Consider the following 25,763-nt stretch of genomic DNA (forward strand, 5'->3'; position numbering starts at 1 on the left):
CGCCCTCCGTGGCGCTAAATGGAGCGCGTCGTGCGTAAAGTCCGACACTCTTGCAGCTTTGGGGGGGTTTTGCGCTCGCATTTCGGCGAATTCGGAGTGATTTAAATGCAGCCATGACGCGGGAAGAAGACCTGATCCGGATCGCCAAGAAGCTGGACAAGATGGTGTCTAGAAATAACACGGTGAGACTGGAACTTTGACACCCACGAGGTGGCGCGCTCTGCCTTGCGCGAACGGCGTAGTGTGCACCAGACCTGCTGTGCGCGTCTTGTTCCAGGACAAACACGCCGTGTGGCTTTGACTTGGGGAAAATACTCCAAGGCTTCAGCATTTGCATGTGTGTTTTGTGTGTGCGTGCGTGTGCGTGTGCGTGTGCACAAGTTGCAAGACAAGCCACAGTGCGCTGTAACAAATGGTCGACAGGTGTTTGCCCAACACTGATCTGGGAGCAGTTTGGTATCGCTGCTCAACAACTGCTCGGCTACTAGAGAGTAAACAAGTACAGTAGTGTGCACACTCCCTCACTGTTTGGAGGCTGTAAATCACACGTGGTGTTTTGAGGCTTGATTTTCTACAAATGTCAATTTGAACTTCCTTTCACAACAAAATAGAACTATGGGAACTAAAAACTCACATACTGTTTTCCTAATGTTTTTATATTAAGAAGTACTTTTTAAGCTGCACAATTTGATGACTTTTAAAGAGTAAAAGTGCTGTAAAATTATTATTTCTATGCGTGTAAAGAAGAGGGGCCATTTGCAGGGCCCCCTCTAAACATGTGTCTAGGGCCCCACGATCCGTAAGGGGCCCCTTTATGCATGAAGAAAGAAGCACATGTAAAATGTTAATTAAAGAATTCACTGATGAAATTTTACAGCAAACATATTCCTAGCCGCTTCCTGCTGCGTCACTGAATCCATCCTTTCATTTTCTACCGCTTGTTCCTCTTGGGGTCGCGGGGGTGCTGGAGCCTATCGCAGCTGCATTCGGGCCGAAGGCCTTGTACACCCTGGACAAGTCGTCACCTCATCACAGGGCCAACACAGATAGACAGACAACATTTACACAGACAACATTCACGCATGTCTTTGGGGGACAGAACCTCTCAGAAAACACAGCTCTCTAAAACAGGGCATCTTGCACATTAAGTCGGCAAGAAGTAAATATTTTGAGTTCATAAAGGTGTAATATTTTGAGTAGATACTATTGATATTAATACATTGTATTCAGTTATTTTTTTCAAGTCCATGTAATTTAGTTTTTATAAGTATATTCAATCAGATCATTTAGGGAGGAAGAAGACATAAATAGTAAGTTAATGATCATTTAAAATGTTATATTGAACTTAGAATATAAATTAAGTCAACTGAACACACATTTTTAAGTATACTGTAACTCAAAACATTTATTATGATAACTTAAAAGTTTTTATGTAATCAGTTACATCCAAAATTTTGAGTTTTCTGAACTTACTCTGGTTTACAGTAACACTAAATGGCAACACTAAATTGCAACACTAAATTGGCCCTAGTGCACTAGGACCAATTTAGTGTTGCCAATCAACCTATCCCCAGGTGCATGTCTTTGGAGGTGAATGTCCCCCAAGTGCCAGTGGCCCTACTGGCCCATATACTGTAGGTTCTCTTGAAAAATGAGGATACAGGTTCAAATCCCAGTTGGAACTGAGAAAATAGAGTTTCTACATTTGTTTTAATGATTTTGAAATTCTTACTGTTTATGAATTTAAGTTTTAATCATAGTAAAGGCTGCAATTTGTTACCCTTATATCCAGACCTGTGTGTTTACTTCCATACTTAACATCACGTGACAACCCCTGAGGAAGGCAACAGTTGTAGCCATCAGGTACAGAAGTACACAAATTGCATAACTTTTTGAAGACCTAACCTCTTTGGATTATATTAAAGGCTGTTATTTTGATGTAGAAAAACTAATTATTAAACCATTTCTTTTCCTTGAGTTTGTTTTAGTCTTTAACCACATTTTTATGCACTTGCCTTTAAAAACAAGTTAAGATAGACTTTTTAGTAATGTTTTAAATATTTTATTCACTTTTATTTGCTACTATCAACTACATTTTTGTAAACCTCTCTGATGTTTTCATTTATTTGATTTATTAATTTATTGGTTGATCTTCAAATTTTTTTTTACCTCACTTGTGCGCTTTAAAAACTTCAACCCTGACCTTGAAACATGCATCAAATTAAATGTGGTTTAAAAAAAGTATCAAAATCATTTCACATTTTTACAATAGTGTGAACACTTTTGTAATGGGGGTAGGGGGGCGGGCGGGCAGGCGCTCAGTTATGCATATGGTCTTGCACATTTGTGATTTGTTTTTTTATTAAATTTTTTTAACAATATAAGAATACAAATAATACTAATATCAAACAGAAAAAAGCAGACCTTGGGGTAAATAGAGAATAAAGACTCAATGTAAAGATACAGAGCTGAAATATTGACACTAATAACCATTAATAATATAAAACTTAGTCTTTAAATATAACCTTTTTCTAGCATTTTTACAAACTTAAACAAAATATATAAAATACCCCCGCGCCCTGCATTCATTGATTTTTTAGTAATGGAAAGCCACAACAACCAATTAATTAAAAGAACCACAATTCCAATCACTAAATGTGCATATATGACTTTGTATAATTTCCATGTTAACTTGTTGGCTTTTCACTCACAGGAAGGTGCTATGGACCTGCTGAAGGAGCTCAAAGATTTCAATATGACACTTAAACTCCTACAGGTAACACACACACACGTACAGCAATATACTGTATACTATACTGTATATATATATATATATATATATATATATGTATATATATATATATATATATACACACACACACACACATATATATATATATATATATATATATATACATATATATATATATATATACATATATATATACATATATATATATATATATATATATATATATATATATATATATATATATATATATATATATATATACATATATATATATATATATATATATATATATATATATATATATATATATATATATATATATATATACAGGCACGTGCACACATAGGGCCCTATGGGTGCTTGAGCCCCTGCCCTTTTTTGCCTCGTCTTAAAAAGTGCCCTCTGCCTGTGTGTGTGTTTTTTGGTTTTTTGGTTGTTTTTTTTCTATATATATATATATATATATATATATATATATATATATATATATATATATATATATATATATATATATATATATATATATATATATATAAATATATATGGATAAACAAAAATTGAGCTGTTTGGCTACAATACCCATGTTTGGAGGAGAAAAGGTGAGGCCTTAAATCCCAGGAACACCATACCTACCGTCAAGCATGGTGGTGGTAGTATTATGCTCTGGGCCTGTTTTGCTTCCAATGGAACCGGTGCTTTCCAGAGAGTAAATAGGACAATGAAAAAGGAGGATTACCTCCAAATTCTTCAGGACAACCTAAAATCATTAGCCCGGAGGTTGGGTCTTGGGCGCAGTTGGGAGTTCCAACAGGACAATGACCCCAAACACACGTCAAAAGTGGTAAAGGAATGGTTAAATCAGGCTAGAATTAAGGTTTTAGAATGGCCTCCCCAAAGTTCTGACTTAAACGTGTGGACAATGCTGAAGAAACAAGTCCATGTCAGAAAACCAACACATTTAGCTGAACTGCACCAATTTTGTCAAGAGGAGTGGTCAAAAATTCAACCAGATGCTTGCCAGAAGCTTGTGGATGGCTACCAAAAGTGCCTTATCGCAGTGAAACTTGCCAAGGGACATGTAACCAAATATTAACATTGCTGTATGTATACTTTTCACCCAGCAGATTTGGTCACATTTTCAGTAGACCCATAATGAATTCATAAAAGAACCAAACTTCATGAATGTTTGAACTTCATGACTGAATCACAAACAAATAAGAGTTGTGGAAATTATTGGAAACTCAAAACAGCCATGACATTATGTTCTTTACAGGTGTATGTAACGTTTTGACCACGACTGTATCTATCGAATTGAACCATTGTGAGAACAACACGTCTCATTAGACCTAATATTAGCCAGCATTAAAGGGACACGCGGTAGAAAACGGATGGATGGATTAAAGGATTAATGCTAGGTGTGTCTTGGAGACTGGTAGAGAAGAAAACTCACTGGAAGCTTATGTGAAGTCAGCAAACTTAATAAATACTCTGGTAGTGTTCAAATACTTCTGCCCAGGTTAACATTACAATCTTTTTAAAAGATAGTATGTGTTATGTTTTAACATTTTAGTTTGACTATATTTGTACTACGTTGGCTCCAATGACACTAGAATGAGACAGTCAGAGATTACAAAGAGAAACATAGCCAGGACTTGTGATCTCGCTAGAAAGATGTCCAGGCATCGAGTAATTGTCTCTGGCCCCCTGCCTGCGAGAGGCAATGATGAGAGATATAGCAGATTAGTCTCGCTTAACAAGTGGCTGGCTAGCTTCTGTAGACAACAGGGACTAACGTTTATTGATAATTGGCCCTCTTTCTGGGGCAAACCAGGCTTGCTGATGAGAGACGGCCTTCACCCTAACCAGGAAGGCGCCATCATCCTGTCTAAAAACATAGACTACTGTTTAAGTCACATTTGACTAACTACACTAGAGCAAGCCCGGTCACAGGCAATTACAGAGCCTGCTAGTCCGGGTGAGGAGTCAGTTAAGCTAGAACTAGCCAGCGCCAGGCTGGATAATTCCTGTACGCATAGCAATTCTCTTAGAATAAGACACAACTCACATAATGTGTTTTCTGTTGTGAATGTGTTAGAGGTAGATATGCATTCTACTGAGGTGGCAAATCATGATGCGTTCAGTCTATCGCAGCATCAAGCAAACAATCTGAAAATTCCCGTCGTATCAATTCCTAGATATGGTCGAAACTATTTAAAGTGCACTACGTATAATAAACGCAACATTATTAATATTGGTACTACGGATAATTTAAACAAAAACTCGTCAAAACAGCCCAATACTTATAATATGGGCTTTTTAAACATAAGATCATTGTCTCCCAAAACGTTATTAGTTAATGAGGTCATTAGAGACAAAAATCTTAACGTCATTGGTCTTAGCGAAACCTGGCTCAAACCAGACGTTATTTTTGCGCTAAATGAGGCATCTCCTCCTAACTATACGAATGCGCATATTGCCCGTCCCCTCAAAAGGGGTGGGGGGGTTGCACTAATATACAATGAAAACTTTAACCTTACCCCTAACCTAAATAATAAATACAAATCGTTTGAGGTGCTTACTATGAGGTCTGTCGCACCGCTGCCTCTCGATATGGCTGTTATCTACCGCCCCCCAGGGCCCTACTCGGACTTTATCAATGAATTCTCAGAGTTCGTTGCTGATCTAGTGACGCACGCAGACAATATAATCATAATGGGGGACTTTAATATCCATATGAATACCCCATCGGACCCTCAGTGCGTGGCGCTCCAGACTATAATTGATAGCTGTGGTCTTACACAAATAATAAATGAACCTACGCATCGCAACGGTAATGCGATAGATCTAGTGCTGGTCAGGGGTGTCACCACCTCCAAAGTTATGGTACTCCCGTGTACTAAAGTATTGTCTGATCATTACCTTATAAAATTCGAAGTTCTGACTCATTGTCAACAAACTAATAATAATAATAACTGCTATAGCAGCCGCAACATTAATGTTGCCACAACGATGACTCTTGCTGACCTACTGCCTTCGGCAATGGCACCATTCCCAAATTATGTCGGCTCTATTGATAACCTAACTAACAACTTTGACAATGCCCTGCGCGAAACCATTGATAGCATAGCACCGCTAAAACAAAAAAGGGCCCCTAAAAGGCGCACCCCATGGTTTACAGAAGAAACCAGAGCTCATAAATTATCATGTAGAAAGTTGGAACGCAAATGGCGCGCGACCAAGCTTGAGGTTTTCCATCAAGCATGGAGTGATAGTTTAATATCGTATAAACGCATGCTTACCTTAGCTAAAGCTAAATATTACTCAAATCTCATCCGCCTCAACAAAAACGACCCTAAATTTTTGTTTAGTACAGTAGCATCGCTAACCCAACAAGGGACTCCTCCCAATAGCTCCACCCACTCGGCAGATGACTTTATGAATTTCTTTAATAAGAAAATTGAACTCATTAGAAAGGAGATTAAAGACAACGCATCCCAGCTACAACTGGGTTCTATTAACACAGATACAACTGTATCTACGACGGATACTGCAATACAAAATAGTCTCTCTCTTTTTGATGAAATAACATTAGAGGAACTATTACGGCGTGTAAGTGGGATAAAACAAACAACATGTTTACTTGACCCACTTCCTGGGAAACTTATCAAGGAGCTTTTTGTATTATTAGGTCCATCAGTGCTAAATATTATAAACTTATCACTTTCCTCTGGCACTGTTCCCCTAGCATTCAAGAAAGCGGTTATTCATCCTCTGCTCAAAAGACCTAACCTTGATCCTGACCTCATGGTAAACTACCGACCGGTGTCCCATTTTCCCTTTATTTCGAAAATCCTCGAAAAAATTGTCGCACAGCAGCTAAATGAACACTTAGTGTCTAACAATCTCTGTGAACCTTTTCAATCCGGTTTCAGGGCAAATCACTCTACGGAGACAGCCCTCGCAAAAATGACTAATGATCTATTGCTAACGATGGATTCTGATGCATCATCTATGTTGCTGCTTCTTGATCTTAGCGCTGCTTTCGATACCGTCGATCATAATATTTTGTTAGAGCGTATCAAAACACGTATTGGTATGTCAGACTTAGCTTTGTCGTGGTTTAACTCTTATCTTACTGACAGGATGCAGTGCGTCTCCCATAATAATGTGACCTCGGACTATGTTAAGGTAACGTGCGGAGTTCCTCAGGGTTCGGTTCTTGGCCCTGCACTCTGTAGTATTTACATGCTGCCGCTAGGTGACATCATACGCAAATACGGTGTTAGCTTTCATTGTTATGCTGATGACACCCAAGTCTACATGCCCCTAAAGCTGACCAACACGCCGGATTGTAGTCAGCTGGAGGCGTGTCTTAATGAAATTAAACAATGGATGTCCGCTAACTTCTTGCAACTCAACGCCAAGAAAACGGAAATGCTGATTATCGGTCCTGCTAAACACCGACATTTATTTAATAATACCACCTTAACATTTGACAACCAAACAATTACACAAGGCGAATCAGTAAAGAATCTGGGCACAGGTCCGGTGGCCATGGATGAAGTGCTGGCTGTCCAGAGTCGGGACCCGGGGTGGACCGCTCGCCTGTGCATCGGCTGGGAACATCTCTGCGCTGCTGACCCGTCTCTGCTCGGGATGGTGTCCTGCTGACCCCACTATGGACTGGACTCTTATTATTATGTTGGATCCACTATGGACTGGACTCTCACAATATTATGTCAGACCCACTCGACATCCATTGCATTCGGTCTCCCCTAGAGGCGGGGGGTTACCCACATATGCGGTCCTCTCCAATGTTTCTCATAGTCATTCACATCGACGTCCCACTGGGGTGAGTTTTTCCTTGCCCTTATGTGGGCTTTGTACCGAGGATGTCGTTGTGGCTTGTGCAGCCCTTTGAGACACTTGTGATTTAGGGCTATATAAATAAACATTGATTGATTGATTGATATATTTCATGTGTGATAGTTGACATGAAAAAGACCAAGACAAAGTATATTCATTATGTCCAATAAAAGCTTGTGTTTGTTGCAGGAGACAAGAATCGGCATGTCTGTGAACAGCATCAGGAAGCACTGCACGGACGAGGAGGTCATTGCTTTGGCAAAAGTCCTGATTAAGGAATGGAAAAGACTGTTAGGTCAGTGTAGACGGCATGCAGGCCGAGCAAGCAGTTGAACAGAGGACATGACTGATTCTATGATCCTTAGACGCTGGCCGTCCTCACACTGACAAAGCAGCGGAAGTGAAGAACGGGTTGGCCTCCGGCAAAGCAGCCGCGTCTCCAAGCAGCTCACCCAGGTCAGCGACCAACGTACAGGAGTGACATATGCACACTGTCAGGGTGATTATGCTGGGAAACTCTTGGTCTGGTTTGCACGTGTTTGGTGCTATGTTTTTTAGAAGTTTTGTCCTCTAAAGTGGAACATCTCTAGGTTTGTACCAATAGGAAGTGGCTGGAAATCCTCTGATATGAATTAATGATTATACAAGCACTAATCAGGATATGGACTCTGCTTGAGTCTTTTATTTGACTTTTTTTTAAAGGGGAACATTATCACAATTTCAGAAGGGTTAAAACCATTAAAAATCAGTACCCAGTGGCTTATTTTGTTTTTCAAAGTTTTTTTCAAAATTTTACCCATCACGCAATATCCCTAAAAAAAGCTTCAAAGTGCCTGATTTTAACCATCGTTATATACACCCGTCCATTTTCCTGTGACGTCACATAGTGATGCCAACACAAACAAACATGGCGCATAGAACAGCAAGCTATAGTGACATTAGCTCGGATTCAGACTCGGATTTCAGCGGCTTAAGCGATTCAACAGATTACGCATGTATTGAAACGGATGGTTGTAGTGTGGAGGCAGGTAGCGAAAACGAAATTGAAGAAGAAACTGAAGCTATTGAGCCATATCGGTTTGAATCGTATGCAAGCGAAACCGACGAAAACGACACGACAGCCAGCGACACGGGAGAAAGCGAGGACGAATTCGGCGATCGCCTTCTAACTAACGTTTGGTATGTGTTTGTTTGGCATTAAAGGAAACTAACAACTATGAACTAGGTTTACAGCATATTAAATACATTTGGCAACAACATGCACTTTGAGAATGCAGACAGCCCAATTTTCATCAATTAATATATTCTGTAGACATACCCTCATCCGCTATCTTTTCCTGAAAGCTGATCTGTCCAGTTTTGGAGTTGATGTCAGCAGGCCAGGGAAGCTAGGGTCGATATTCTTCTCTTGATCATCTTCGGTGGCATAAGGGACGGTGTGAGCCAAGACATCCAGGGGGTTTAGCTCGCTCGTCTGCGGGAACAAACTGCCGCCATTGCTTGCCGTGCTACCGAGGTCCTTTGTCCCTGAATTGCTCACACACTCCGGCAGATTCAATGGGGGTCTGGCGGCAGATTTCTTTGACTTTATCGTTGGAAATGCATCTGCTTTGAGTGTCGCAGGATATCCACACATTCTTGCCATCTCTGTCGTAGCATAGCTTTCGTCGGTAAAGTGTGCAGAACAAACGTCCAATTTCTTGCCACTTTCGCATCTTTGGGCCACTGGTGCAACTTGAATCCGTCCCTGTTTGTGTTGTTACACCCTCCGACAACACACCGACGAGGCATGATGTCTCCAAGGTACGGAAAACAGTCGAAAAAACGGAAAATAACAGAGCTGATTTGACTCCGTGTTTGTAATGTGTTTGAGAAAATGGCGGATTGCTTCCCGATGTGACGTCATGTTGTGACGTCATCGCTCCGAGAGCGAATAATAGAAAGGCGTTTAATTCGCCAAAATTCACCCATTTAGAGTTCGGAAATTGGTTAAAAAAATGTATGGTCTTTTTTCTGCAACATCAACGTATATATTGACGCTTACATAGGTCTGGTGATAATGTTCCCCTTTAACAACTTTTATTTCAAAAGAAGTCACTTGTCATTAGTGTGAATCAGAAACCTTGAACGAGCTGCCTTCTTTTTACACTTATGTGACAACTAAGAATGTTAAGAGATGAAATGTGTGAGGCATGGCTGCAACGCAAATAACATTACCTTTATTTGTCCTCATTTTCTAAACATAATTGGTTGGTTCTTTGATGGAGCTCTTAACTCTAAACACTTGTATCTCAAATCAATGTATTCCATTGAAATGAATTAAAATCAATTTAATTGGTGCTTGGCCCACCCAAAACTGCACAGTTTTAACATGTAAAATGTTTGTGTTAGATTTTTACCATTGTAATTGGAAGGTCAGTCATTTTTAATTGTACTAAATTAGTAAACATAAAAATAAGATTGACTCTCAATCTCTGAAAGAAAAAATGGACTTCATGAAACGTTGAAAATCTTGTAGTAGAGTTTTTCCCCCAATTGTAAAAACTGGGTCGGGTGTTGTTGGGGTTTTTTTGTACTTACATACTGGCTCATCTTGCTAACTCATTTGGCACTGTCATGATCCGTGGTCCGGATCATGTTTTCTTTAATTATGTTCTGTTAGTTTTGGACTCCTTGAGTTCCTGTTTGTGCACCTCCTGAGTTTAGTCACCATGGTTACTTATGATTTTCACCTGCCTCTGTTGTTTGGGACACACCTGTGTCTAATCAAGAGACTACTATTTAAGCCTGCCTTCATTATTTGCTTCCCGCTACTGTCACGTGAGATTTGTGAGTTCATGTTTCCAGTGCTAAGTTTTGCTTGTCTCCTAGCCTATGCTACGTCTTAGCTTCACGTGTGTTAGGCATGCTTGCCTTTTTGTTGTTTTGCCTGTATGTTGGTATGTGTTGGATGATTTATGAAGATTACATCAAATCCTACCTTCACGCCTTGGTCCGTAGCCGTCAGTATTGCATTCCAGGAGAACGAACCGCAGCAAGCTGCACCCCAAATCGTGACAGGCACATGCGGTTTGTTGGTGTGACACCAAGATGCAGAGATAAAAGGCAGCGTGCAGGTCAAATAATTTAATTCTTTACATAGTGAGCAAAAATAAAGAAAACATGATCAAAAGGTATGTATGAGCAGCAAAGTAACTCATGCACACTGACAAAAAAGTGCACCCACAAATCCAGCCCTGGTAAGAAAAAATAGACTTGATGAGAAATAGAAAACAGGAGTGCTGGTAGGAAAATAAAGGCGCAGATAAACAAGGAGTCCAACAGGAAGTAGAACCAAAATAAGAGCACCAGCACAGAAAATTATACAGAACACAGGAAAATAACTGACAAAAGTCCAAACTGTCATGTGAGATGAAGTGAAGTGAATTATATTTATATAGCGCTTTTTCTCAAGTGACTCAAAGCGCTTTACACTGTGAAACCCAATATCTGAGTTACATTTAAACCAGTGTAGGTGGCACTGGGGGCAGGTGGGTAAAGTGTCTTGCCCAAGGACACAACGGCATTGACTAGGATGGCGGAAGCAGGGATAGAACCTGCAACCCTCAAGTTGCTGGCACTGCTGCTCTACCAACCGAGCTATACCACCCCTCATGACAGTTTGAAGCCGAAATATTCCCACACCGGTTATTAGGCTTTTCAATCATATTTTTTTCATCCTAATTTTTGTACTTTTGCGGTGCTTCTCACTAGCGAGTCGAGACTAGCAAGGATTTCTGTCCTTGCTTCCTGTGTGTGTAAGCCAGCTGTCCTGCCTCCACACACAGAGGCTAATATTGTGGATGACTGATAAAAGGATTTAATCTGTTCACTTAATTTTGCTGTTGAATAAACAGGCTCGGGTGCACAAAGTGAACCCTCTTGGACCCTGTTTGAAAGCATAGACTAAGAAAACAAAAACACATGGGCGTGACAATTTATTGGCAAATTTGTCGGGTTAATTTTCATTTAGCGTTTGATTAATTGATTTATAGACTAGCTAGAGACACATTATTTTCCACAGCCGCGGTTTATAGTTTACTTGAGGTACAGTAGGAAGGAGATTCATATGGCCATATTTGGCATGGTTTACCTCACGTGACAAATTGAAGTGGTGCTCAATCCACCTTAGCCGCCAGATGGCAGTAGAGTGTTGAATATCTTAAAATAAGTTTTGTGGCAATTGCAACTTTGACCACAGCGTCAGTTGCTTTGTAGAGTGGCGCTTTCCATCGTTTTCAGCAGACTGCATTGCAAAATGATTGACCCTTCTTCATCCTCTCATGCGAGATCCACCCAGGAATGGGGCCATATGAATTCCTTCTGTATCGTAGAAACAAAATATCCTTTGTTTCTTATGTTAGTCACAGGAGATCGGATGCAGACTCCGACACAAATTGCTCCATTAAAGAGGGGAAAGAAAAACACAAGGAGGAAAAACACAAAAAGGGGCATGAAGGCGACCTGCATGAGCTTCGAAACGAGGCACACACAAAGCAAATAGTTAAAGACGAAAGCAAAAAGTCAAGAGCAGCAGATGAAGTCCAACATGAGAAGAGAAACAAGCAAGTTCAAGACCCTCTGAGGGGCATCATGGAAGAAGTGAAAAAACATGAGGAGCCCAAAAAAATCAATGCCATGAAACCCAAAGAGGAGAGCAAACAAGAGAGGTTAACAAGCACAACGAATCGACACCTTAGTGACCCCTGCAGGGGGACGTCTGCAAGTATCCAAAGACCGTTATTTGAAAGGTGAGACGTGACCCAAGTAGAACTTAGCTCTATCAGAACCAACCCGGCCTGAGAGTGAACTCTTCATTTCAGGAGAGGAGTTCTTGACAGCAGCGTTCTCTATCCCAGCCGCTTCCCCTCACCTCCTCGACCCGCTCGGCCTCCACTCCCCGTCAAGCGACCCCCTGTGGACGTGCAGAAAGAGAGGTCAGCGCAGTGGCGTGCCGTGCATGGTGAACGCCGTGCATGTTGCTTGCGGTGATGCCTCGCTCAGGTGTGTCTCGTCAGCCTGAGCCGCATGCATGTTGTATCACGGGGGAATTCATGTGAGGCCAACTCGTGTGTGACATTTGTTCAGGAAAGACCCTTCGCTTGGACACTCTCACGCTCCAAGGCGTGCCTCCCCCAAGGCTAAGCGGCCTTCAGTGGACTCTAAGAAGAAGAGGTCAGGCAGGAGCGTTTGCATGCACGGCAACGCATGTAATCCATTTTTTCATGGTGCTTATGTTGATTTCATTCACATTAGGAAAATTCCCAAAGACTCAAATGTTCCCAAGGATTCTCCTCCTTTGAACTTTCTTCTTCCACCGCCAAGGTTAGCACACACTCGTGGCTTTTTGTGGCCCTTGACAAGATTTTTTTTATGGTCCTATTTCGGTCTTTAAAGGGGGACCTATGATAAATCACTTCTTTTCTGACTTATAAAAGTTGTTACAATGTTTCATACTCAGGTTAAAGGGGTCATTTATGATTTTTTTTCTATATTTAAAATACTTTCTTGTGGTCCACATAACATGTAATGGTGGTGCATAGATTTTGTTTTACAGACCATCTTCAATCCACTTTCTAACCGTCTTTTCAGAATGCGCATACCCAAAGCCCTCCTCCAGGGCCAAATCCCCTTCCACTTCATCTGTATCTCCACCCCGTCAGCCATGTTGTAGTTTTTAGCGCTTCCATAACAAGTCTACTGACAGATAGAAGTTAGAACTATATGCTACTTTGTATTAGAAATGGCAATAACGGAGGATTTTGACATGCATGTGCATGTACGAGCCAGTCTTCCCCACAACAAGAGGATAGAAACAAAGAAGGAACTTATTGGGCGGCGTGGCTCAGTCGCTAGAGCGGTCATGCCAGCAACTTGATGACTCCAGGTTTGATTCCAGCATCCGCTTATAGTCACTGCCATTGTGTCCTTGGGCAAGACACTTTACCCTTACTCTCAGTGCCACCCACACTGGTTTAAATGTAGCTTAAATGTAGATCATGGGTCTCACTATGTAAAGCGCTTTGAGTCTCTAGAGAAAAAACGCTATATAAATATAATTCACTTTTGGCCACAACTTTGGACTCCAACTAAATGAAATTGGGGTACTCGCACAAAGCTCTTTGGGTAAACCTCTACCATATAAGAGATATTTGCCGATGTTACGATGATAAAAACGTCTCAAATTCCAAACGGTGCGTTTGGAGCAAGATTGTTTTGTAAATACCTCCATCATGCTTCCATGGTTTGATTTCACCATGGGGCTTATGGGGACTCCAAATATACCTGCTTTGTTTGAGAGCTCCTATGTACAAAATATACAATACTTTTCCACGTCCATCAAAGATAGGTACTAGGGCTGTGAATCTTTGGGTGTCCCATGATTCGATTCAATATCGATTCTTGGGGTCACAATTCGACTCAAAATCGATTTTTTTTTCAATTCAACACGATTCTCGATTCAAAAACTATTTTTTTCCCGATTCAAAAGGATTCTCTATTCATTCAATACATATGATTTCAGCAGGATCTACCCCAGTCTGCTGACATGCAAGCAGAGTAGTAGATTTTTGTAAAAAGCTTTTATAATTGTAAAGGACAATGTTTTATCAACTGATTGCAATAATGTAAATTTATTTTGACTATTAAATGAACTAAAAATATGACTTATATTATCTTTGTTAAAATATTGGACACAGTGTGTTGTCAAGCTTATGAGATGCAATGCAAGTGTAAGCCACTGTGACACTATTGTTCTTTTTTTTTATTTTTATAAATGTCTAATGATAATGTCAATGACGGATTTTTAATCACTGCTATGTTGAAATTGTAACTAATATTGATACTGTTGTTGATAATATTCATTTTTGTTTCACTACTTTTGGTTTGTTCTGTGTCGTGTTTGTGTCTCTGCTCAATTGCTCTGTTTTTTGCAATTCTGAGTGTAGCTGGGTCGGGTTTGGTTTTGGAATTGGATTGCATTGTTATGGTATTTCTGTGTATTGTTTTGTTGGATTGATTAATAAAAAATGAGAATCGATTCTGAATCGCACAACGTGAGAATCGCGATTCGAATTCGAATCGTTTTTTCACACACCCCTAATAGGTACCATCAGGGAAGAAAAGTTGGGTTTGTACTTTAATCAAATCATAAGGTTTGCGCATTTTGCCGTGAGCTTGCACGCGGTTATGGATGCCTATGTACGCGGGGTTTTTGCAGTCTGGTTGCGTCAGAGGCGGATATTTTTATTTGGACATTAAGTCAAGCTCTCAGCCAGAGGGGTAGGATAAAGTATGGCTTTCATCTAAGCGTGGCATGAGAATAATAACACTGACATGCGACGTGCAGTGACATACAAGTACATGCTGCTGAAAGCAGCTACTTTTTATGCGCTCTCTGAATCCGTCGGAGAGTGTGCAGGTGTACCTAATGCTGTGACCGGGTCCATCTACATAATGTTTATCCAATTAATTTTTTGACTGTGTCAGGACAAAATATAGCGGTGACGACTTCAAGATATGAATTTGAACAGTGTACATTTTCATAAAATAACTTCGAATACAGAGAGTGTGGGGCATGGTTTAATTTGTTTGATTCAATCTAACATCTTGATGACTACTTCAATATTAACACTGAATTAGTCATCTTACTCTTTAATTGTATTCAATAAGTATATCTGACCTACTTACAGTTTAACTGTCACGATTGGGTCGCATGTTTATGCGTGGGTCGTTCTCCCAGAATACAGACGGAAACTCCGGAGGCAGTATGCAGGTAGGACAATGATTTATTCTCATAAATCATACAAAAATACAGGAAACGAACAAAAGGGACGCGTGCCGATCGCACGGGGAGCTAAGGTGGCATAAGGGGCGACATAGCTCGGTTAGTAGAGTGGCCGTGCCAGCAACTTGTGGGTTCCAGGTTCGATCCCCGCTTCTGCCAACCAAGTCACTGCCGTTGTGTCCTTTGGCAAGACACTTTACCCACCTGCTCCCAGTGCCACCCACACTGGTTTAAAAAAAAAAAAAGTAACTTAGATACTAGGTTTCACTATGTAAAGCGCTTTGAGTCACTAGAGAAAAGCGCTATATAAACATAATGCACACTTAAAAGGTAAAAACTCAGCACAGGAATCTTGTGCAAGGAAGCAAGAAATCATCCAAGGAAACCAGACTGAGTGTGGTGCACAACGTGAAGAAGTAGCTCTCTGAGCAGCCGGTGAGCGTGCCGAACACTAATCAGAGGCAGGTGAAACCAGTCTGCACCCATGGCAACCAAAACACAAACCCAGGGGTGCTCGGAAACTGAGGGAGTCAAAAACGAAACAAAACATGATCCTCCGGGCAACGGATCATGACATTAACAGGATAAACCTTGTCAAATGATATGAAATCATGTGTTAATCACACAGATTCTTATCAAGATATGGTCAGGCTGATTACAAACATAAATAGTAATCAAATATACTGCAAGGGAAGGGACTTATAAAAACTGATACAAAAATATACATGCAATTACGCAGTGCTAAAAAAAAACATTCTAACTATAATAAAATATATATTTTCTGAGTACACTGTTGATGAAATTAAATTGCAAATGCAAATACAGACTCACATCTTTGGTCACACTTTTTGCCCTTAAGAAACGTCTCTATGACTTCAGCGCCAAATTTATTTTGTTTGTTTGAGATTGTCATTACTGCCACAAGTGGAGGAAAATGTTATTATTATTTATGCTGCCCATACAGATGACAGCTGAGAAACAGGTATTTTGGGTGGCTCTCCAGGGGGCGCTCACGGCCCTATGGTTAAGAAACACTGATCTAGACCACAAGGAAGTGTTTTAAATGTAAATTTGAAATCATCATAGGTCCCCTTTAATAAGTTTGGTTTTTTAATTTGCAAATCAAATTGAACTATCTAAGGCTTCAAATGTTATTGAAAATATCAACAGTGTGCATCTAAATTGACTCAAATGTGGTCAGAGCCTTAGTACCCCTAGGGGGTGTGGCCCTAAACAACCACATAGAGCAGTGGTTCTTAACCTGGGTTCGATCGAACCCTAGGGGTTCGGTGAGTAGGCCTCAGGGGTTCGGCAGAGCCTTCGCCGCGGAGGTCAAGACACGCCCGACTCATCGTGTAAATAAAAACTTCTCCCTATCGGCGTATTATGGATACCCCCAAACAATGTTCCCTCTAATTTTCCATATGTGTGAGCAAACGCAAAAACTCCTTGAGCATTCGGTGGAGCACATGTGGTCGCACCTGCAGCACACCTGTCCCAAACCTGACTAAATAACAAGTTAAAGGTTTTATTATTGTAATCAAATGACAACAGTCATTTCCATTTTGGCCCACTTACAATGACTATAACATATTGTTTTTCATGAGCTGTGTACTAGCATCATATGTCTGGGTGGGGGGTCCTACTTTGGACATAATGTGTACCCCTTTCAGATATCGCATTTGGTTCCACTAAAACATTCACATGTTGTACAATGAGATGTAAACATGAGTTTATGTGTACATTCCTGTATCTTTCTGTTTGTAAAATATATATCTTTTAGTATTTCTTTAATATAATAACATCATTTTATGATTACGGTTCGGGTTCGGTGAATGCGCATATGAAACTGGTGGGGTTCGGTACCTCCAACTAGGTTAAGAACCACTGACATAGAGTGTTGATGCCAGGAGCCGGCCCTGGTAATAGCAATTCAATGATTTGATGACATAGTTGAGTTCTCACTTAAGGTGTCTTGTCCTTCTAGAAAAGAGCCTCCAGACCCCAATGCTCCTCTGCCTCCTCTCCCTCTTCATCTCCACCCACCTCCGTCCCTTCCAAAGCGCCCCTTGCAGCTGGACGGGAAAAAGGGGAGGTGGGATTTGGATCATTACCACTCTGGAGGGTCTGACGGGCTATTTTGAAGCTTTGTGATGTTTTTGTCAACACAGGAAGAACTCCTTGGATTCTAAACTGCCCTCGCAGAAGACGTCAGACCCTGTGAGGAAAGACAGGTGTGGAAACTGGGACTTTTTTTTGAAAGACACCCTGGAGGCTCAGTCATTTTATACAGAGGCATAGATAGCACGTAAAGATGTTTAGGATAGTTGACTAATTCTTGAATTTTGCTTCATATTATAATTTTATATTTAAGTAAATGAATTGTTTAATGAAAGTGAACAAAATTGGGTAATGCTGGTTGACGCTGGACGTTGGTTGTGAGTTACCACAATAAAACCTGCCATCATAAAGCCTTAAATAACTATATACACAACCTTCTAACCAACATCCCTAGCTGTCATGCAAGTATAAACAGAAGTCAACCACTGTACAGTAAAACATAATACAACTACAATAAAGTCAAACTACCTTTGACCAGGAAAGGGCAACAAAAGGGGCTCTCAGTGCATAGAGTCAATCAATTTACATTGTCTTAAAGAGAACTCCACTTTTTTGGGAAATTTTGCCTCTGATTCATAATCTCTATGTGAGACAAAAACACTGTTCTGTGCATCATAAAAAAATATTAGCAACAGGCGGTTAGACTTAGACTTAGACTTAGACAAACTTTAATGATCTACAAGTGAAATTGTTCAACACAGTAGCTCAGTTACAATGATGGAAAGTGTAAGGATAGAAAGGACAATGCAGGTATAAATAGACTAAATATAAAACAATGCAGGAAATAGGGAAAACTCCAACGTTTTATATACTTGCCGTAAGTTTGTATGTAATGTAGTAACAGGCCCATTCATTCATGATGTAATATTTATAGTTGTTTGTTTATTTCAAGCATTGCCGGAACTTCTTTTATGGTAACATTGATTTCACAGAGCACACAGCAACGAACGCTGTTTCCGTCAACAAAAACCCACTACTAATCATAACAGACTTTGTGAGCGCCAACAGCGACTAACTTGAGACAATAGATGATGCACTTTTTGAGACTGAATATACGGAGGATGAGCTCCAAGTTTTAGAAGCTGAGTGATAAGCAGATCCAACTTTAGTGAAACACTAAGCATCATGTAGCAGTATTGCTAAGTGCCAATTAAGAAATACACACTACGAACATTATAAAACAGTTGGGATGCCAACTGATAGGATGTTTATGTCTTTCAGCACTAGACTTGTGCTCCCTGTCTAAATAATAAAGTCATCATAATCCTCAGTACTCAGTTAAAAATACTGGGATGAAACGAGCATCTTGTCGTGTCTTTCTAGCAATGTCTTTGCATCTAAATTAATTTTCAAAGCTGATTAAATTCTCGGTGTATGGCCAAAATCTAAACTATACAAGTACGAAGCATGATATAATATCTAGCGTTAATTTTTACAAACTCAGAGGCTCAGTAGCTATCTTATCTCTCTGTAAGTATAGCACTGTGTTAATAAAAGTCGTTCCTTGGTGTTAGCTCTTACAATAACAACGTCGCTATAGCTTGGTTAATATGCAGGTCACGGCATGTAAATGGAGCATTGTTGGCGGTATTTTTACGTTTTTCAAAGAGTATTTTATAGGTTAGTTAGTTTAGTAAATGCCCATTACCTATATTGTTAGCTGCCACTTACTAGCAGTTTTTCACTATTCAGATGCACAAAAAAGAGAAAGACATGTGTAAGGATTGTGAATGATGGACAAAATTCCCCAAAAAGTACACATCATTTAAAAGACATTTAGCCTCTTGACAAGCAGAGTTTATCAGTTCATGCTCCAGACTAGCGAGGAGAGCCCTGAGAGTACAACTGGTGAACGAGGACATTCACAGGCATTATGAACGTGTATGCAGAGTGATACTATAACCTAGTGGTATTTTATAGATATTCATGGAAGTTACACCGTGTTACCTCCATTATTTTTCAAAAAGTTCTGTGGAAAACTGAGTCGTACACAAATTTAAGCATTTTCTTTTTTACCTTAAGTCAAATTAATCCATATCACAAATATTAACACAATTAATGGTAATCCTTCTGGAATACATTTTTGTTAGATTGTATTTTTTGTTTAGGGATTTCTTTTTTTTTGTAATTGCTTTATTCACTACCTTGGTTGATTTGTCTTTCAGCTCAAACAGGTTTATTGTAAATGTTTGAGAACTACACAGCTAAAATGAGCATTTCTGTGTTCTTTTCTTGCAGGAAAGATAGCCTGGATAGCAAAATGGTTAAGAAGCAGTTGGTGGAAGCCAAGAAAGAAAGGTTGGACATTCAGGAGTGTGATATTGGCAGTAAGCCACAACATTGCAAAAAACAGTATTGATTCACTCACAACATGGACATAAGTAGGCAATACAATTTTATTTATAGAGCACAGTTTGACAAGGCAATTTAAAGTGATTTTACAGAAAATGAGTATCAAGCATTAGAACACCTACAGTGAGTGAACATTGGAGGAAACATGCAGTTGGAGATGCACTGCCTGCAACATTTACTGTTATCAATGGATCCAGTAGAGCAATTATGAGGTCACAGGTCAGTCATTTCAAACAATGTTTCTTGCTTCTCTTGGTCTTTCAGGAAGAACTCCTGTGACTCCAAATTGGTCCAACCAGTGAAACATTCAACTGATGTTAAACCTGACAGGTACAACTGGCCTGCACCTCCTCATTGAATCATTTAAACAGCAATTTCAGCTATGGATGTTGACATGTTCACTCAAGCTTCTCACTACTCAGGCAGGAATTGGATTCGAAGCAGAGCAGCTCCCCTCCTGCAAAGAAACTAACAGCTGAAAGGTACATGAAGCGTTCGTTTGTCAACAAGTTTCACAGTCCTCTTTCAACTAAAATCATGGAGGTGCTGTTGACTGAATGTGACAGGAGAGAGTCTCATGGCTCAAAGGCCCCTCAGCCCGCACCGCCGCAGAGGAAGCCTTCTACTGACCACAGTGAAAGGTACATTCTTTTTTCTGTTGAAAGTGATACTTGGCTATAAAAAGTATCAGAATCCCTGCCTTAAAAGAAAACTGGTGGGGGAATTTTACCATTCATCTACAATCCCTATGTGAGACAAGAACACACGTCCTTCCTTTTGCTGTGCGTTCTAAAGAGTGATAAAAGGCTAGTATGAGGCGGCTAACAATGCAGTTAATTGGGATATGATTTATTCCGCCGATAATGACCTAGTGGTTAGAGTGTCCGCCCTGAGATCGATAGGTCCTGAGTTCAAACCCCGTCCGAGTCATACCAAAGAATATATAAATGGGACCCATTACCTCCCTGCTTGGCACTCAGCATCACCTCCTAGGGGGTGAGGGTGATGGGTTAAATGCAGAGGATAATCTCACCACACCTAGTGTGTGTGTGACAATTATTGGTACTTTTAACTTTAAAGCACAATCATAACAAAGTGTGCTATATACAGCTTTTGTTGGGCGGTACCTTCAGACCCGAAACCGTAGTAGGAGACGACCTGATCAAACTTAAGTTGGCTCGTTTGGTCGGTAACCAACTCAACGAGTTTACGGACTTGTTTCATGGGACGACGGCACTTTTCCTTGCAGTATACTGGCTTTGTTGTCTCGACTGGATGCCAATGGCAGCTGTGAGCGTGGCACTAGGAGTGTGGCACATAAGTCCCTCCCACTTTGTTGATCTGATGGTAGTTCCATCTAGATGATCTGGGGTTCTTGAGGACAATTACGCCGGCTGTGCCTATGAGGTTGAACCTTATCTGGAATGCCATAGTTTTTGTAGACCAATTGTTGGCTTGGCCACTGATGCAGGAAGTCTCTCCACGAACTCGAGCCGTCAAAATGGCCTGGTTGTAGTGTGGGTATTCTCTCTCTTCGATCAAAGCACTCTTCGTCACTTCTATCCTTACAGCCGGCATGCTGCATATGCGTTTGGTTATGTGTTGCATACCTGCATCCCCTCACACTATGCTCCTCATGTTCAGGTCTCTTCACCTCCTAGTGGTGGAGCACTATAGTGCAAGGCAGAGCTACAGTATTTAGCTTGTGCACCTCTGACATTCTTAACTGGCAGGTGTGCTCGTGACGTGGCATTCAGTGCACATTAACAGATGCAATTATTACTTATGCTGCATTCACAGTTTATGGAAGACAAAGGGTTAACGAGACTACCTCTGTTACTATTCACTCCAGATTAACGTGCCACAGGGGTAGATGCCATGACCCTACTCATGAAACGTTCAAAACGGCTCTCAACTGTGTCTGGCTCCCCTGTGGTTCCACACAGTTGCTATGGTGGCGTCAAAAAAGGGGTTTGATTGATGGTGGCGATGTGAGCGGCACTGTGTCATGCTCCTGCACCGCTTCTTCAAACGATAACATCTTCATTCCGCGAGCAAGTCTTTTATAGTCGCCAAAACCACCTTTGTCAACGGTATACACACTGTCTGCATGAAGCTCTCTTCCATGAGATCCCTCAGAAATGGGTTGTTGCTAGAGGCAAAAGGCAGTGTTGTTGTTAAAAATGCTAAAATTAACTACCGATCCTGGAAAATACATATAAAAGGGACAATATGTAGAAAAACAACATATCACCAAACGTTTCTAATTGGTTTGCAACAATAGCAAATGATCACAGTACACTTTTTTGTTCAGAAAAGGTAAATGTGAACCCCCTAAAACTCCAACAACGCCCACAAGCCCCATGTCGCCTGGCTTTACCTCAGCTGGCGGCCCGTTGCCCCCCCACTTGACTACTGGAGACTCCATACGAGACAAGTGCATCGACATGCTGGCTGCTGCCCTGCGCACTGACGGTAAGGTCTTTTTAGCGAACTACGCGCTAGTAATGCATTATGTTCCAAACATATCGTATATGAATCATGTCATATTATATTATTTTTTGCTTGCAGATGACTTCAAAGATTTTGGAACTAACTGTGACAGCATGGCAGCAGAAATTGAAGATCATATCCTTCAACATTCAACATTCAACATGCCGAAACAAAACACAAATAGTACTTCCTTACATTTATGGTGCACATATCTATCAAGAAATAAAGGCCACAGACATGAAATATAAGAACAGAGTGAGGAGTCGCATCAGCAACTTAAAGGACCCAAAGAACCCTGGTCTCCGCAGGAACGTTTTGGCAGGAAGCATTGACCTTAACCGCATTGCCAGTATGACTTCTGAGGTACTGTGGGCCTAAACTGGGCACCTGTAGATGTCAACCATTGCTAAAGAAGTGAATTCACTCAATACTGAATATCCTCTCAGGGCAATATTGGAAACAAATGATCCATTATCATGTTTTTACAAAAAGAACAGAAAAAACAACAGCGCTAAACCTTCTTCACACTCTATTGTTGAGGCAGCCAATCGGAGCTGTGACCGCAAGGTGCCTGCCGTGGCGGTAATCCCAGGGTGAGGAGTTCCGTCAAGCTGAAGAAGTAGTCATATCAGATCCTTTTGGCTCATGATACTCCAGAGGCAGTGGACAGGTCCTGACAGGCCAAGCGGTGTGCGGCTTTGACGGTTGTAGAGGCACTCTGACACGGTAGGAGTTAAGAGAAGCCATGGGGAACAACATATGGATAGTTAAGAAACTCCACGGTGGCAGTGCACCCGGAGTTCGTTAATGCTCTGGATGCTGTGGGGTTGTCGTGGTTGACAATACTCTGCAGCATTGCGTGGATATCAGGGGCGGTGCCTCTGGATTGGCAGAGTGGAGTGGTGGTTCCTCTCTTTACAAAAAGGAAGTGGAGGGTGTGTTCCAAGTATTGTGGGATCACACTCCTCAGCATTCCCGGTAAGGCCTATTCAGGTGTACTGGAAAGGAGGCTACGCCGGATAGTCAAACCTCGGATTTAGGAGGAGCAGTGTGGTTTTTGTCCTGGTCGGGGAAATGTGGATCAACTCCATACTCTCGGCAGGATCCTAGAGGGTGCATGAGAGTTTGCCCAACCAGTATATATGTGTTTTGTGGACTTGGAGAAGGCATTCGACCATGTCCCTCTGTAAGTCCTATGGAGAATGCTCAGAGAGTATGGAGTATCGGACCGCCTGATTGTGGCGGTCCGCTCCCTGTATGATTAGTGTCAGAGCTTGGTCCGTAAGTCAGTAAGTAGTTGGTAAGTAAGTTGGACCCGTTTCCAGTGAGGGTTGGACTCCGCAGGGCTGCCCTTTGTCACCGATTCTGTTTACAACTTTTATGGACAGGATTTCTAGGCGCAGTCAGGGTATTAAGGGGAGCCGGTTTGGTGGGTGCAGGATTAGGTATCTGCTTTATCTGCTAGCTTCATCTGGCCAGGATCTTCAGCTCTTACTGGAACGGTTTGCAGCTGAGTGTACAAGTCCGCGTCCATGGTTCTCGTTCGTAAAAGGGTGAAGTGCCATCTGTGGGTTGGGGAGGATATCCTGCCCCAAGCGGAAGAGTTCAAGTAATGCAGGGTCTTGTTCACGAATGAGGGAAGAGTGGATTGTGAGATCGACAGGTGGATCGGTGCGGCGTCTGCAGTGATGGGGACCCTGCATCGGCCCATCGTGGTGAAAAAGGAACTGAGCCAGAAGACAAAGCTTTCAATTTACCGGTAGCTCTACGTCCCTATCCTAACTATGGTCATGAGCTTTGGGTTACGATCGAAATAATTTGGCCGGCTTTCCGGATCAGTTTATCAATATGGCACCTTTAAATATGAGCGCTAAATGTTCAATCTAAACCTAAATGTTAAATCTAAACCTAAATCTTGAATTCAAATCCAAATGTTAAATATGAACCTGGATGTAAAATATAAACTTAAATCTTAAATCTAAGACTAAATGTTGAATCTAAACCTGAATGATAATTCTAAATATAAATATGAGCACTAAATGTTAAATATAAACCTAAATCTTGAATCTAAATCTAAATGTTAAATATGAACCTAAATATTAAATATGAGCGCTAAATGTTAAATGTAGACCTAAATGTTAAATCTAAACATATATTTGACATTTAGTGCTTACATTGACATTTAGAATCACCATTTATTTCAAACTGAAATTTGATGAAAAATAGCTAAATCTGAGAAAGTGAGTTAAATCTGAGAAATATATCTAGAAAAGTGTGACTGTACTTTTACATTCGGCACCCAATACTATCTGGCTATCTTGTTTACTACACACTGGCTGGCCTCCATTGCACTAACATGCTACATTGGGAGCATTACCATTGGTAGTAGTTTTATTTGTAGTGTCTGTTGACACTTACCGTACTCAACTTTGAGCTTTTCACTCTCTTTCCACACCCCAAAGGAAATGGCCAGCGATGAGCTGAAACAACTGAGGAACGTCCTCACCCAGGAGGCCATCAGGGAGCACCAGATGGCCAAAACTGGTGGAACCTCCACCGACCTGCTGCAGTGCGGCAAGTGCAAGAAGAGGAACTGCACCTACAATCAGGTACACAGCGCCGCGCAAAACACAAACGTGGGAAAAAAACAGTAGATGAAAAAAACAATGATTTTGTTTTTTTAGTTGTACTTAAACAATTCCCTGATGATTTTCAAAATGTTGACTTGGAAATACAGTGGAGCCAAAAAATTGTCTACCGCTCTAAATGTTAGGACTTTTAAGAAGTTTGTATGTACTTGCACAAGTAGTTTATGATGATGTTTTAATGCATGTAATCCGCAGGTGCAGACACGCAGCGCTGACGAGCCCATGACCACATTTGTGCTCTGTAACGAGTGTGGAAACCGCTGGAAGGTCAGCTTTTTGTTCCAAAGTTGTGCTATATATATATTTTTTTTTTTTAACATAAAATATTTGTTTTAAATAACATACTTTTTTCCCCTCCGTTTCAGTTCTGCTGACGTCTTCCAGGTGAAACCATTTGTCTGCAAAAAAAGTCTACAAAATTTGCAGCTGGTTGAATTGTTACAATTTTCAGTTAAAATAGTTGTTTTTTATGCATGCTAATAATTGGTCCAATGAAATTGAAGGCTGAGCATCAATATGAAGTGTCGTTAAGTGTTAGCCACCAGTGCTAAAACTATAAAAAAATTTAAAAAATCCATACATTTTTTTTAAAAATGCTAAATGTTCTATTTTCTACACCAGCAAATGAAAAAACTTCCTTGGTGGAATAAAAATATTCATAATAGTACAGTTAAGCACAACTCTGTATAGTGTGGAATTCCAATAA

The 25,763-nt window shown here is 40.8% G+C and overlaps 1 protein-coding gene across 2 annotated transcripts; it reads left to right on the top strand.

Annotated features, from left to right (window-relative positions):
• Window positions 1-25,763, top strand: tcea3 (transcription elongation factor A (SII), 3). Of its 2 annotated transcripts, XM_061945315.1 has the most exons (20): window positions 1-182; window positions 2,714-2,776; window positions 7,808-7,913; window positions 7,984-8,074; window positions 12,022-12,408; window positions 12,481-12,594; window positions 12,746-12,832; window positions 12,914-12,982; window positions 17,431-17,538; window positions 17,615-17,677; window positions 19,803-19,862; window positions 20,181-20,246; window positions 20,339-20,398; window positions 20,483-20,557; window positions 22,231-22,391; window positions 22,488-22,543; window positions 22,617-22,772; window positions 24,872-25,018; window positions 25,253-25,324; window positions 25,423-25,763. In XM_061945315.1, exons 1-20 carry the CDS (start codon window positions 114-116, stop codon window positions 25,429-25,431), a joined length of 2,019 nt encoding a protein of 672 aa, XP_061801299.1. In that variant the 5' UTR covers window positions 1-113; the 3' UTR covers window positions 25,432-25,763. The 2 variants fall into 2 exon arrangements, with proteins under 2 accessions (XP_061801299.1, XP_061801307.1); XM_061945323.1 differs by lacking the exons at window positions 12,022-12,408; window positions 12,481-12,594; window positions 12,746-12,832; window positions 12,914-12,982.

Source organism: Nerophis lumbriciformis, linkage group LG04 (genome assembly GCF_033978685.3).
Source record: "Nerophis lumbriciformis linkage group LG04, RoL_Nlum_v2.1, whole genome shotgun sequence".
In the NCBI taxonomy this organism is placed as follows: domain Eukaryota; kingdom Metazoa; phylum Chordata; class Actinopteri; order Syngnathiformes; family Syngnathidae; genus Nerophis; species Nerophis lumbriciformis.

Bases quoted from the DNA above. Each gene is read 5' to 3' on its own strand.
- tcea3 (XM_061945315.1), top strand. From the start codon at position 114: ATGACGCGGGAAGAAGACCTGATCCGGATCGCCAAGAAGCTGGACAAG. The intron at 8,075-12,021 runs GTCAGCGACCAA...TTCTTATGTTAG, and splicing joins TCTCCAAGCAGCTCACCCAG to TCACAGGAGATCGGATGCAG. The intron at 20,247-20,338 runs GTACAACTGGCC...CTCACTACTCAG, and splicing joins ACTGATGTTAAACCTGACAG to GCAGGAATTGGATTCGAAGC.